Source organism: Phaseolus vulgaris, chromosome 3 (genome assembly GCF_051622355.1).
Source record: "Phaseolus vulgaris cultivar YP4 chromosome 3, ASM5162235v1, whole genome shotgun sequence".
In the NCBI taxonomy this organism is placed as follows: domain Eukaryota; kingdom Viridiplantae; phylum Streptophyta; class Magnoliopsida; order Fabales; family Fabaceae; genus Phaseolus; species Phaseolus vulgaris.
The window spans coordinates 14,721,680-14,737,173 of record NC_143500.1 but is presented as its reverse complement, the minus strand read 5'-3'; the positions used below and the strand labels follow the sequence as shown (position 1 = coordinate 14,737,173).

At 36.7% G+C, this 15,494-nt stretch overlaps 2 protein-coding genes across 5 annotated transcripts; both read right to left on the bottom strand.

Moving 5' to 3' along the window:
* Positions 1 to 578: 578 nt before the first annotated feature.
* On the bottom strand, positions 579 to 4,782 carry LOC137806695 (uncharacterized). Of its 3 annotated transcripts, none has more exons than XM_068606933.2 (6): positions 3,840 to 4,782; positions 2,615 to 3,442; positions 2,176 to 2,366; positions 1,819 to 2,025; positions 1,559 to 1,619; positions 579 to 1,278 (listed from the first exon to the last, which is right to left on the bottom strand). In XM_068606933.2, the coding sequence occupies exons 1-6, from the start codon at positions 4,038 to 4,040 to the stop codon at positions 706 to 708; spliced, it is 2,061 nt and encodes a 686-aa protein (XP_068463034.1). In that variant the 5' UTR covers positions 4,041 to 4,782; the 3' UTR covers positions 579 to 705. The 3 variants fall into 3 exon arrangements, with proteins under 3 accessions (XP_068463034.1, XP_090156319.1, XP_090156318.1); XM_090300193.1 differs by having other exon boundaries at positions 3,835 to 4,656; XM_090300192.1 differs by having other exon boundaries at positions 579 to 1,281; positions 3,840 to 4,624.
* Positions 4,783 to 7,150: 2,368 nt separating this feature from the next.
* On the bottom strand, positions 7,151 to 12,008 carry LOC137806696 (calcium-dependent protein kinase 2). Of its 2 annotated transcripts, XM_068606935.2 has the most exons (8): positions 10,916 to 12,008; positions 10,036 to 10,179; positions 9,761 to 9,913; positions 9,232 to 9,347; positions 8,293 to 8,460; positions 8,054 to 8,181; positions 7,660 to 7,759; positions 7,151 to 7,586 (listed from the first exon to the last, which is right to left on the bottom strand). In XM_068606935.2, the coding sequence occupies exons 1-8, from the start codon at positions 11,649 to 11,651 to the stop codon at positions 7,491 to 7,493; spliced, it is 1,641 nt and encodes a 546-aa protein (XP_068463036.1). In that variant the 5' UTR covers positions 11,652 to 12,008; the 3' UTR covers positions 7,151 to 7,490. The 2 variants fall into 2 exon arrangements, with proteins under 2 accessions (XP_068463036.1, XP_068463035.1); XM_068606934.1 differs by having other exon boundaries at positions 8,054 to 8,460; positions 10,916 to 11,771.
* Between the last annotated feature and the right edge of the window lie 3,486 nt (positions 12,009 to 15,494).

Sequence of the window (15,494 nt, the reverse complement as noted above, 5' to 3'; positions counted from 1 at the left end):
GTAATTAAGTTTTTTTTTATTCTTAAACCATACATTTGTTTTATTTTTGAAACTGTATTTTTTTATTCTTAAAACTAAACAAATTTTACCCTTTTACTGATTTTATCCTAACTATACATTTTCAGTAACATCAAATTTTTGTTTAAAAGAACTCAATTTTCCTCTGCCTAATCGTCCATGCTTATAATTATCAATACAATAATATATTGCGTTTATTTAACTACGATGAAAGCTTAGTTGCAATAGTACAAAAGAAATTTAAAAAAATGTTAAGAAGATCTAGAACTATGCAAAAAGAAATAAGATAAAATACGGTCACAATATTAATATGATACACCTTTGAAACCAAGTCCATAATGCTGTTGCATACTTCAGAGAGAAGCACTGCAATTATTGTTCTGTCCACCATGGCTCAGTTCCTAATTTGTTGATGTTTAAGATTATTGCTCAATTTAATAAATATTCATACTAATCTAATACAAAGATGCAGTGTTATGTGTGCTTATAATGTAATTAAAGAATTGCTTAATTGTACAGCAATCCCAAAAAAAAATATAGAAGACGGTAAGAACATAAAGTTTGTTACAAACTGCACAGAAAAGCTATGCTATGCATCATTTCACTTCAAGCATCAACAACATTATTACATAAATTAATACATTCCAAGTATATCATTTATGGCGTGCCATAGTAGTGCTGAGTCCATCATTTGTGGACTGCAGGACTCTTCTTGTGCTCACTACAGCCTGAAGTGCTGCTATCAGTGTCACTGTCAGTTTCATCTGAGGCTAAATCATTCTTTCCACTACCTTCTAACGACTTTGGATGATTGAGATAAGGCTGTGTTTGGATTGACACGTAGTTTGCAGCAGTAGGAAAAGAATGGTATCCATATGTGGAAGTATAGGGTACAGGAAGAAATGCATTTGGTGGAGGCCAATACATCACTGGCAGAAATGAACTTGCTGGCTGCGGTAGCAGTATACCATGATTACCAGAGACATTGGTAATGGAATTGGCAGGAGCTGGATTTAGGATGTGAGAATTGTCTTGGGAAGAAACCTGAGATGGCATTGAATGAAATGCTGCCATTGCATACGTGTAAGCTGAGGAATAGCCTGTTAAACCAAATTGAGTAGCTGCTGAACTTGTTGGTGCTGCCTGTTGAGATGGGGTCTTCTGTGAATTCTGAGACTTGATGATGGCATTAGGGTGCTTTTTTCCCTTGGATTTTGCAGGAAGTGTCTTTTTGGTTAAGTTGTGGGGTTCAGGAGTACCCTGCTACAACAATACAATGTAAAAGCTTAAAAGAGCTATCAAATATGTGACACCAAAAACAGGAGCTATTTTGAAGCCACCAAAACCAATAGAAACGTTATAAATTGCGTCTATTATGTGAGAACTTGTACTCTTCTGTTCCATGTATAGAAATAAATTTTGATAGTTGAGTTTACTCACTCAATTTGATTTTAGAAATTGTTGCTTGAGATTTTCAAAGAAAAAGAACAGGCAAGTGGCTCATACAAAGAACAGTGCATTATGAGATTCGTATTCTTACATTGTCACATGCGATTGAATGTGGAAGAAACAACTCCTCGCCTTCAGCATCCTCATCACTCCTGCAAAGGGAAAATTATGTGTTAGATTGAATTACATTAAATATTTTCCTATTTAGATAGCATCTACTGATTTGTTTTCTGTGATGACATTGATTTCGAGCAATGCTCCTAATAGATTGTGCTGTTCTTTAACTAGAAATATATGTATCTTTCTGTTTCATTTATGCTTAGATTGGTTGTTGCATATAATTAGATAGACCTGTAATATTTCTGAAGCAAGTCTAAGTTCCGGTATTTGGTTTCCCTTTGAACTAGATAATCAGGAAATCCTGCCATAAACAGGAGTGTGATGCCCAAAGCCTTGAAGAAAAAGCTTCCACTGCGACTATGAACCAACACTGCCATTCGGCACAGGAGTGGACCAAAAGACTTCAGTTTGTTTCTTCCCATCCTCTGTCTCACATATCTGTATTATGCAATCGAAAAATTACTCCATATTAGACTGCATACAAATATTTTGAAGTGAAATATTCATCAGAGCCAATGCCATTTATAATAAAGGAAAGTACTATGAGAAAAGGAAGCAGCAGTGAACCATTATCATTCCAAAACTTACTCATTTTGAGGAAGATTTCTTGTCCTTCCACCATATTTAATGCACAAGAATAAGTATGATGGACAGCTAGGATCTGATGGACGCATGACTCTTTCTTCTTCTATTATCTGAACAGGACATAATACAGGGTTTTGTTGATTTGGATAAAATATTTTCCTCCGAACACCAGGATTCTCGTACAAAACATGCTCCTACATAGATTGAAACCTCAATCGTTACATTTATAAAATAGAAATACCTGAGCCTAACTTTTCTAGGTCTAAATTCATGCTTGAATGCAAAGTAGTGACTTGGTTCCAGATAGTATTTGGCTAATGGTTGCATTCTTCCATTTTGGCACACAACTAGTTACTAGTTTAAATGCATCATGACAAAAAATATCTCTTATTTTAATTGATTTGCTCCATCAGAGAAATAGCATTCTAAGGATTGCTCTTACCCCAGGGCTTTTTGGAGACACGTATGGTTCTCCTTTGTTCAAAATGCTAAAATGATTGAAGTCCAGTTCGTACATATCCTCACATCCATGCCTTATGCCAAGTGATGCAAAAACTATGATTTTCCTTACAGTGTGGGACTGAGCATTTTTTTGCAGAAGGGCTTCTGACTCAATTATTCTTTTCACTTCTTTTGGGCAGAAAGGTACCTTCGGAGGCTTTCTATTATGTGATATGCGAGCCGATCCTGAAGAAGGAACCTCAGCTGCTGCTGTAAATGCTGCTCTCTCCTTAATTTCTTTCCCTTGGAGTGTTTTGACTTCACTCTTCTCGGATAATGGAGTGATTAATATGCAACTCGTCTTTTGATTTTCATGATCTTCTTGTCTCACATTACTGGCTGGATCACCAGAAAAATTTCCCATGCATGTTGTATTTGATTCCTCGTCAACATGATCAGCACGGTAACCTTTTTCTGCACTAACGGCTTCATTTGTGTCATCAACCTCCTCATGTCTTTGGCTATTTTCCATATCATCATCAAAAATTTCATCACAAGCATCATCACTATCCGTTTCACTGAAATCTGCAACAGAGTTCCAGTCTTTAAATTTTTCAGCGTACAAATTTTGACCATTGTCCATGCTCATCCAATTAACTAAGCGCTTTTCTAGATCAATCTGCTTAGGAACAATGCCTTCTGTATCAGGCGTGTACTCTGAGGCCGTTTCACTTTTCACAGTATTCCTATTTTTTTCATCATCTACCATTTCTATCTTCTGCCTCTTGAAATTCTTCAAGCTTCTTGCAACTGCACGCTGATGATTTTCCTGATACCAAGGGAGACATTTTCATCAATGATAAAACGGATGAAAACTTCAACAGACAAGGAACATGAATAATAATTAAAAGGGGCATCATGCTGATCATGTTTCTAATGTGTCAATAAATCTTGATCATCATATACAGTTGATATCAGTGTCAAATATAACATGTACATCATTCCCCCACACTCCGACCAACTATACTTAGATTTCATCATGCAATGAGCAGATACTCATATATGCTATATGATATAATATAACAATGGTTTGCAGCCGGTTCATCAAGTTAGAAAATGAATTTTCATGCATAACACTAACTTTAAACAAGCAAGTGCTTATTTAAGCAAAAATACAATGACAAACAAGAAAAAGTAGTCACTAATTGTTTAATGACTAACCGTACTTGAGATTCTTTGTTTCTTTCTCTTAACTGAGCTTCGAGCATTGATATTCTCTCCATGAGCTCTGCATTCTTCTTTCTTTCCCTCTCCAACTCGGCCGAAATCTCAGCAACCACATTGACGCTATCTCCTCTCACTTCTTGTTCTATAGCACACAATGATGAGGCATTGACCAAAGTAGCACAAGATTGGAGTTGTACCATTGGGAATTAAGTTAAATGATTACGTAAAGTGACAGATAGATACCCTATAACCCCTGATTAATAGTAGTAAATAAGAAAATTGTACTTCCAAAGCAAAACTAATATCAGCAATGATACGTAAAACAATACTTGGATGGAAACAAAACGGTTATAAAGAAGAGAAGAGGTTTCACTCTCAGTGGAGGCCAAGAAGAAAAGTTAAACTCATTAGTCAATGCCAATAGACAGAGGCAAATGGCATGATAGTGATCTCAATGCAAAGCAAGAACGGAGTCCTTTTTGTTTTGAGTTTTGCTTAATATGATTTCTGAGTTTGGTAAAAGAAAAAGAGCACAGCGAGAAGAGAGGCATGCATTAGCATCACCACGTGCGCTCCTCTCTCTATATCATTGTATTCCGAGCCACACTTCTGGTATTATCTTCAGATCGCAGAAAAGCGAAATCTTTAACGGGTTTGTCTCACCAATTCACCATCCCAGAAGCTCAAATCATATTGTAGCCTCTTAGGCTTAAAGGGTGTGCAAATTACATGTATCTAAATTAAAAAATTCGCATCAGAAGAATAGTTGTGTATCTTTAACCGTATTTGATTTGCGATTTTTCTTGTTCCAAAATCGAAGTGCGCTTGCTACAATACAAGTTATATATTATTAAGCCATGTACTGTGAGTACATATTAGTAGTTAGTTATTAATTTTGGGATATTAGTAGACCATTGAAGAGAATGTGCAGCTTTGGTGCTTGTTAAGGTTTAATAAACCTGCAGCATACATAGCTTGGTGGCCTCAAATTTTTTTTTTGGACAATGCATGAATCTTCTCTGCTACTGGTCATGACAACTCAGCGTCATGTTTTAATTAGAGTTGCATTGCGTTGTCTTTTCTTTAAAGTCTGAGGCTGTTACCATGTTAACAGTTTGGAGCATCCGAGGCACCATTCACATATATTATTCTATTATTTATTCAACTCTGTCTACTGCGTTGCTCTTTCAAACTTACAATGTCAAATGTTACAATTCCACTTCCACCCTTCGGCCACAAAAGAATGAAAAAGCTTCTCATCTTTGAAGTTTTCATAATTTTTAGTAATTTTAGCGTCTGTGAGAGGCCTTTTTCTCTTAACTCATATTTCTCTGTTTGTTGTAAAATGATTACTATATAATAATGATTTCTCTTTCCCAGACATTTATAGCAACAAAGAAAGGGGTGCACACGTGCATATATATATAATATTATAGTTAGTGGGGTGCATAATATGCAGTATTAAAAACAAGCTCACGTGGATGAGTAACTTAAATGGTTGTCTCTTAATACAATTTTTGTCAGGAGAATATGAAGCTAAAACCTTGGATACCATCTTATTAATATTAAACAAAGTTTATTAGCGTCAGGCATTTCTCCTTTTGCAACAATTGCAACGCCCTTTGATTATTCTTAGGAGCTGTGGCCAGTTTACTTTGAGGTTACCCCAAGAAATCAAATATATGAAACTTCGGACCCACGATTCTACTGACTTCTCAGGATTCCTTATAAAATACAAAAAAAAACAAAGAAACAAAAACTTCATGATCACTGCATTTCTAGTTTCTTTTGCCTCATTCTGTGTATAGTTTACTACTATGACAGACCATAAACTGCAGCTGTTCTCTGTGTGGACTACTGCACTTTCTTGTCATCAAGGTCATCCTTTTGGCAGATGCTCAATAAATTTGACATTAGTTAAGTTAACTTTTGAACATTTGATAGAGAAAACCATTTGATCCTTTTAAGTAGTAATGTTTGAGCTTATGATGTATACCATACTGTTTTTCCTCTCAACTTTATTCTTACCTATTTTAATTAAAGTCCTATTTTATCATGTCCCAAATAAAAGCCAAAAAGTATTATACATATCTCACATACAAAATTAAAAGTTCACTCTACTATATGTTGTGGCGTGTCTTGATAAAAGATAAGAGTCTCCAGCTCCAACATCTCTACAGAAATTTTAACCAAAATAGTATAGTTTAACTATTTATGTTTTCTCATATCATATATTTACTCAAATTACATATTATACCAAATAATTATTTAAATAGTACGATTTACTACAGTAGTTCATAGTTTGGTTTCACCTTTCACTATTTTTTACAATTTTCTGTGAAATTTTCAAACCAAATTTAAAAAATAAATTATTTCAAAATTTATGAATGCTAATTTTGTTAACAATCTTTTCTTATTTACATACTTTTCTAAATAATTATTGCTTAAAATATATGTTTTTTTGTAAATACTTATTTCTTCAAATAATTATTTTCCAAAATTATTATATTTTATATAATTATTTTTCTACATAATTTTTTAAGCATACCAATTTTTTAAATAGTTAATTTTTAAAAAAACTCCAAATTATCAATTCCCTTTCTTTTATTTTTAATAAAATATTTAGTATAGTATGCCATTGGAGGAAATAAATTATCTTAATTATGCTATTTTAGTCAAAATTTCATGTCTAAGGACCACTTGTAAAGTAAAGCATTAACTATTAACAAAAATAAAACACAATTCATTTCAGTTTTTTGTTCTCATTTTGCTTTTTCTATTAAAATTAAAATTTTAAGATTTTAGATAAAATTAATTGAAAACAAATCAAAGCATATAAATATATAAATATTTTAAAATCTTATTTAGGTAAATAAATAGAACTTATGTATAAAAAAAAGCATCACATGTCCTTTTACATAATTTCATATTTATCAACTAATTTAAAGGCTATTTTTACCAGTACTTCAAATGTAATCAACTAGCTTATCAAATATCTTACATTAACTAATCTACTATTAGGTATAGAGTAACCATCTAACCCACTATTTATTACTTTTTGTCAAACAGTCAAATTAAAAAATGAAAATATACAAAATACAACTACGAATACTCAGACCATTTAAGTAATTGAGATTAATTGCATTTAAGCACTGAGATAACTACCTAGAATAAAGTAATAGACATAAATATAAGATAGGCCACAACATATAGCTGATTAAAACAAGAGGTGATTTACCTCTTATTATATCTCTAATAGCTCTAATCAATAGGGATAAAAAAGAAGAAAACATAGCATTGACACACTAGATTAAATTGCCAAAACATTATTCGAAAAAAAGTTCAAGTTTGCACTTCAATATAAAGGTTAAGGAAAATAGTTCCCTCCCTTGATTACTTGTTACTTAGCCACAATAAAAATGATAACTCTATATGGTACAAAAGTATCTTAATATAAAAATTCTGTTTTCCATGTCACTTGTAAAATGTGACAGCTGAACAGATAAAAAAAGTACAGACCAAGCAATCCGACAGACACCACAGGAACCTTGTAATAAATTGGGATTGCAAAGAAATATCATCATTGCATGAAGTGTACTGTCACACATTCCCGGAGATACTGCTTTTTCCCAACAGTAACAAGTCACTGCTCAACCCATCAGTGGATTTAAAGTGGTTGACCCTCCCTGGTGTGGCATTCCACTTCTCATCATTGCACAAAATTCCTCATAGTTTATTCTTCCATCCTGTTAGTTCAAGAATTGTTAGTTACAGCATCATTGTTCTGTACCGCCATTAAACAAACTAGAACCAACTTACATTATCTGTATCCACCTCAGATATTATTTCCTTTATTGTTGCTTCATCACCCATTCCATGTTGGGTCATAGCAGTCTCCAATTCATCTCTAGTAATGTACCTGGACATGAATTTAAAGCCCATTCTTATCCATCAACCTTGCGTGACCCTCAAGTCTCAGGTTATTGATATAGTCTTAAAGTGAACTAATGCAGTTTAACAGAGAAATGTTACTGATAAAAAGTACTGTCTAATATGGAACATGGAGACTAAAAAAAACAAAATTCAAATTCTCATAACAACAATGAAGAACTCGACAAGAATCAAACCAGTGGATGATAGTTGTCTGAACACAGATGATTAGAAAGAAATTGTAATATGGAAATCACCTAAATACCAGTCTTGTAAAACTCACCCACTGTTATCCTTATCAAAATACTGGAATGCTTTGTAAAGATGTTCATCACGTTCAAGTCTGTGCCTATGCATTGTAGCCGAAATGAATTCAAGATAGTCAATTGACCCATTTCCATCAACATCAGCCTGAGAAAAATTATACATAAGAAAAACAACGCTGAGTTCAAGATACAGTGAATGCACAAATGTCCAACTAGTTGTGCTCTTCACAAGGGTATGTAACAACTGACAACTTACAGCCTCCATGAGTTGCTTCACTTCAGCCTCGGACAACCTTGATCCAATTCGAGCCAAGCCAGTCTTCAATTCTTCGTAGGTAATTGTGCCACTGTTGTCAGTGTCCATATTTGCAAACATTGCTTTCAGACCTTTAATCTCCTCTTCTGATAGATTTTCAGCAATAACCTTGAGAAATTTGCACCAATGTCAGTGATGGAGAAATATTTAGAGAAAAAAGTAGACTGGAACACGTAACTCATAAAATGCTTCTCAGCGGCATCCCATGAATTGAGAGGACAACTTCAAGAATAAAAGCAGTATCTAGAAACCTAGAAGCACAGATACAATGCAAATACATAATATAACGTATAACAGTATAATTTATAAAACACAAATCTTTAATCAAGAGAGAGAATTAAACTTCTAAATATGAGCTCAAGTCATTGTAGGTGTAGTCTTATTAACATGCTTTGATTTATCTAATTACTATCGGAATAAGACTATAGGTACAAAAGTTTTTAAAAATAACATGAGATAAGGAGTAATTCTCAAGTGTTTGTACTTCCTTGTCGAAAAGTTGAAAACTTCAGGACACCAGTTTTCCTGTAAAATAATTTATGTCAATAACATAGACAATATGTCAGTTTTAGAACGCAATTCTCTCATCCCATAACATTGTTGTGTTAAATATGATGAAAAGAAATTGCAAGGGCCAGTTGAAAAGAGATTATTAACTTGTTTCAGGTGAAAGAAACAAAGGTTCATATACCAGACAGAACAAACAGGAGGACTTTAATAATATTGTGGTAGTCATATTCCATAATGGGTAAATTTAAAATTTTTGTGTACACAAAATAACAACTGCAATCAAAAGAGAATCATCATCCCTCAACAATATCAAGAACTATCAGAAATGGACATTGACGGTGGATGTTTAATTCAAGTTTGATGTCATACCTTCAATGCTAGCTTCTTGAGCTTATTCATTGCCCTGAATTGTTTCATTCTGGATAGAACTGCACTGTCAATTGGTTTATCGGATGCCTCTCCGCCTTCTCTCATCCATGGGTGTTCTTACCAAACAAAATCATCAATCTTAATCAGGTTTTGTTTGGAAAAGAAAAAACTAGACAAAACAGTGGCAACTCAAATGACTAATGAGAAAAATTTACTTAGTTGATGATATTTTGATCGTAACTTATAGTTGGTAGGCTATTAACATTTCTCTGGATAGGATTTTGCTTGCTGGTTCTTATTTTTACAGTTCAACGCATGAGCAAACTATTCTCGCTGCCTACATATATGTAACTTGGGAAAGTAGATGCAGCAAATAGAAGCACTCAAAAAATTTGTAATAAAAACTGAAAGGAGGACAAGTAAACTGCTAAACTAATACTAACACAAATAATAGCAGTTTTAATTTAAATAAATAAGTACTGCATTTATGACAGTTACTTGAGTCAAATTAGTAACGGTAGTCTAATACCAAGGACTTGCGCAGAAGTAATCCGCTTCTTTGGATCTTGTGTCAACATCTTCCTGACTAGATCTTTAGCACTGTCTGATATGGATGGCCATGGTTCACTTACAAAATCAAGTTCACCTTCCAATATGGCGTTAAATATTCCCTTTTCAGTTTCTGCAGAAGATAATAGAAACATATTCTCACACCTATTGTATGTTGAAGAGTTAATTTTTAAATAAGAAACTCAACAATAAACAATGGATATTCAACATTGTCAAACTACAATTAGATCTTACCAGCCCAAAAAGGTGGTACACCACTGAGAAGAATATACAATATGACGCCTGCACTCCAAATATCTATTTCCTTTCCATAACTACGACGCAATACCTCGGGAGCAACATAGTAAGCACTGCCAACCATATCATGATATACCTTCCCTGAAAGAATTCAGAAAATACAATGAATTATCAAATGCAAATTGTGAAAGTAATGGCCGTGTTAGGTCCTTTAGAACGACATAGAATGCAATTAGAATTCAACATAAGCTGTAACTAAAATGACCATTCAATCCTGTGGATACACTTCAATGCACCTGCTGAAAAGGAATTAGAAATCAATGTAGCATCGGATCTTAAATTTGCTTAAAATATCACCTACATCACAAAATCAAATATTATTTTTACAATCGCTGTCCTGATCAGATACCTACATCTGAAATCAATCTCACTCCGATAATTCCTTAGTATAGAATCATCTCCACGAATCATTGACAAGGTAGCCATATCAAGGTGATATCTATATAATAATCAAGCATCTCACAATCCACGGAGTGTGTTGGCCTTTAAAGTTCCCAAATGTCAATGGTCACCTTAGACATAAGTTTAACCAGGCGATAGAACTCTGAAAACCTATCCTATCAATGTTCTTATGAGTTGATGAGTCAACTTAATCTTCATGCCCAAATGGTTCACCAGTGAAGTAGGGAACAAAAAAAATCAGAATCAGAAGTAGCACAACAATGCAAGCAACAGATAAACCAATCAGAAATAGATAACATCAAAGCGAAAAAGGAACAAAATTTCTATCGTGGTTCACCGCTCACTGCCCCCTGAATATCTAAAGCAAAGAGTAGTGACAGAGAGTAGGAGGGTTGAAAGTGAAAGTGATGGGAACCTTCTTCAATGAAGACAGAGAGTCCAAAATCAGTAGCCTTGAGCGTAGCATCGTCATCCTTAGTAGAGAGCAGAAAATTTTCGGGCTTGAGATCGCGGTGTAAGACTCCCATGAAATGGCAAATGTTAACAACGTTGACCATGGCGCGGCAGAGTGAGGCGGCGGCTCTCTCGGAGTAGTGGCCTTGGGCGATGATCCGGTCGAAGAGCTCCCCGCCGGCGCAGAGTTCCATTACAAGGTGGACCGACATCCTGTCCTCGAACGCCCCCTTGAACTCCACAATGTTGTTCTGCCCAGACAAATGCTGCATGATCTGAATCTCCCTCTTCATGTCCTCCCTGTCCGCTCTCGACACCAGCTTCCTCTTCAGAATCGACTTGCAAGCGTAAGTCATTCCGGTCGCATTCTCCGTGCACAGATACGTTATACCGAATTGCCCTCTTCCCAGTTCCTTCCCCAGACTGTAGTACTTCTTTATATCCTCAAAGGGTTTCCCCAGAATCGTGGCGTCGGGTTTCTGCACCGCCCTGGCATTCTGGGTCGGAGAAAGTTTCGGTTTTGGTGGACTCGCTACCGCCTCTGAATGTGGTTGTGGTTTGGGTGGTGGTGATGTTTGAACCTGTGCAACAGTGGTGGTAGATGGTTGTTGAACAGTATTGTGACCAGCACTGCCTGATCCATAGGCACTGCTGAATTCTGCGTTTGATTTTTTCTCCTTGCTGCCGTGACAACCCATTTTCTCTTTTGAAGGATTTGGGAGAAGATTCGGAGATGGAAGGAGATAGTTTGCAGTGATGTGGGCAGAAAGTAGAAAAGAGGGATAAAAGGCAGCTAGTGTCCAAAGTCCAAAGCGATGGTGACACTGTCAACACTCGCTGTAAAAAACATTGAATATTTTCGAATCCGACCAATTATCTTTTCTAAAAAAATATAATCTTAAGTAAATTAGCCAATAAATAGGTTGATGATGGCACCCAAGAAAAAGAAAGGCTCGTGAAAATAATTATGTTTTGATTTGGAATTTAGTTTTATTTGATTACAGACCACTCCAGCAAATCTCTCCATTTGGGCAAATTTTCCCTAACACCTCCTTATCTTCCCCCCCCCCCCCCCCCACATTTATATTCATACTAAAATATCCAACTTTGTATTCATACTAATATATCGATTTTAATATTTTTCAAAATTTCAAATAATCCTAAATAAAGTATAATTTTAAATAATTTCAGTGTACATTCGTATCTCATATATTTTTTTTTTAATATTTTTTTTCATTGCAATACTTTTATTATTCTCTATTAGTAGCATTCAACAGAACAATGATATCATCTGGATATGTGTGAAAAAGTTGACAAGAAGATTTGTTGTTTTTGACATTTTTCAACATGAAGATAGACTTTTTTTAGTTTTGTACTCATCTTTACATCTCGCTGTTTTGTTTTTCTGGGTTTTGTGGCTTTCAAAAAAATGAAAAAAAAAATAAGTAAACGAAGAAACAATCATCATCAGTAAAAACACCATAAAATTTACCTCAACTACCAATGTTCACCACCAATCACCACCAGCCGCCACCACTTGAAAATGAAGAAGACGTCACACTCAACATACTAAAAAGGGTATTGTTGAAATTAAAAAAAGTAAGGAGATGCAAGAAGAATTTTCCCTTCATTAAGGATTCAAATGCGGTTCGCCCCACATTAGTCTATAAAATGTGAGTCAAGTTGGTCCACATTCCACATAAGAAATATAAATTGATTTTGTTGACTCGCTCTGTATAAAGGTTAGCTCGCGAACCTGTAAACTATCTTGTATAAGGAATTTTTTTAAAAAAATATTATAGACACAAATGTATCTTAGTAAAAAATTTATTAAACATAAAAAAAATATTGCTGAACAATTGGATTATTTTGACTAGCTTTTTCAAGGATCCATGCAGCAAGTATCCTGACAATGGAGGTAAGAGTTGTACGTAGGAGGAAGAATGACATTTAGGGTTGGCTAGCTAACTACGTGTTATTTTTAGGGATTAAAATGAAATGTTAAGGTATGCAGATTGTGTGGGTTGATATGTCCCATACCTAGCTCGTGCGAGTTGCGTATCAGCATGCGAGTTAAAATAGCTGGCTCCACGTTTTTTTATCACGTCGTGGGTCAGCCCAACCACGCCAAATTGTCATCCTTACATTCCATGTATGGGTGGTCATGGATTGAATTTTTCAAAATACAATCTAGATCTAATCCACATTCAATAAAATGGATTGGATTGAAAATCCTTATCAATTTTAACTAAATCATATTTATTTGAATTTTTCAAATCCATTTAAATAGATTAAATCCATCTTAATCTAAACATGGATTGACTTAGCCGACCTGGACCCAGACCGACTTGGCTAGACCCAAACCCAAACCAACTCGGCTCGACTTGGATTCAGACCGTCTCGGCTCGACCTGCACCCGATTCGAGTATGCTCGACCTAGTACCAGGCTGACTGGACTCGATATGGGTCGGGGTCAACTCGACCTGGTACCAGGCCGACTCAGCTCAACATGGGCTCGAGCCCACTCGACTTAACATGGCCCCAGGACCACTCAGCTCAACAGGGTCCCAGACCCACTCGCTCGACATGGCCCCAAGCCCCCTCAACTTGACATGGCCCCGAGCCCACTCAACTCAACATGGCCCTGAGCCCACTTGACTCGACCAGGGCTCGAGCTCACTCAACTCGACCTGGCTTCAGACCGAATCGACTCGACCTGAGCCCAGACCAACTCGGCTCGACCTAGTCCCTCGACTCCACATGGACCCTAGGGCAATCAGCTTGATATGGGCTAGGGCCGATTTGTATCAACCTAAGCTCAGGCTGACTTAGCTTGACCTAAGCTCAAGCAGACTTCGCTTAAGCTCAGGCCGAATTGACCAAGTATCAGGCGACTGAGCTCGACTTGGGTCTGGGTCGACTGAGCTCGACCTGGGTCTGGGTCGACTGAGCTCGACCTGAGTCAGGCCGACTCGGCTCGACATGGCCCCGTACCCACTCGACTCAATATAGCCCCGGGCCCACTCGACTTGACATCGCCCAGGACCCATTTGGCTCGACATGGTCCCAAACCAATTCGGCTCGACATGACCCAGGCCAACTCGACATGGACTCGGATGGTGTCGGCTCGACATGGGCTCGGGTCAACTTAGCCTGATCTGGGTTTGGGTCAACTCAGCCCGACATGGGTTTGGGTCAACTCGGCTCGACATAGACCTAGGACGGCTCGACTCGACATGGGCTTGAGTCGACTTGGCTCGATATGGGTTTAGGCTGACTTGGGCCAAGCTGACTCGGGTCGATCCAGCTCGACCTGGGCTTGGAACAACTTGGCTCAACATGGGTCCAAGCTGACTCGGCTCGACCTTGGCCCGGGCCGACTCGGCTTGACCTGAACCTTGGCCAACTCGCTCTGCCTGAACTTGGGCCGACTGGACCAGGTACCAAGCCGACTCAGCTCAACCTGGACCTTGGTCAACTCACTCTGTTTGGATCTGGGCTGACTCGACCAGGTACCAGGCTGACTCAGTTCGACTAGCCTGGGCTGGCTTGACTTGACTTGACTTTAGTTCGGGCCGACTCGACTCGGCTCAAACTATGCACAGGCCGACAAGTCGCTTCCTGGGTTCGGGTGAATTCAATCAACTTGAGTTCAGGCCAACTCCACTCGACATGGGCTCAGATCGACTGGTCTCGATTCGGGCTCAAGTCGACTTAACTCAATTTGGGCTTGATCCCGGCTTGGGTCAACTCAACTCGACTTGAGTTCGGGTCGACTCGACTTGATCTGGTCCCGTGTCATCTTGGCTCGATCAAGGTTCGAGCGATTCGACTCAACCTAGGCCCGGATAAACTCAGCTGGACCTTGGTTCGGGTCGACTTAGCTCGACCATGGCCTGGGTTAACTTAGCTAAACTTAGGTCCAAACCAACTCAAAATCCAACTTTGGATAATCCAAAAATATATCAAATATATATCTAAGCCATATTCCAATTAAATGGATTGAACTTAAAATTCAAAAATATAAATTTAGATTTGAAATAAATCTATTTAAATAACTTAAAAATAATATGAGTTTGGATAATTATGAATTAAATTTCACAATTTAAATTTTTTCCAACCTTAATTTCATACAACTCTCCCAAGCTCCTCATCCTCATGTACAATATTCACGTTTTTTATTCTTATATTAAAAAAAAAAACTATTGAATAACATAGGATGAGCATTAAACAAGTCTTTCGAGACTTTGGTTAAAGCAATCACAAAAATACACACAAGTGGTGTAGCCTTCTAAGGATAAGTAATGAGCTTCTTCCTGCCTTTCATAATATTTCAATGGTAACTTTAGAATTATCTATTACAAAAAAAAAAATTGGAAAGAGTTTTTTAGTATAAGTGTTTCAGAACATATGATATGTTTTTGTGGATTATCCAATCTTAAGTATGTTTCTAGAATTTGTAATTCAAAAACATGTTACAAATTTTAAAATAAAACAAAAAGGTGTTTTGAGATGACCTGTCCAAAATAGTGCATAAACAA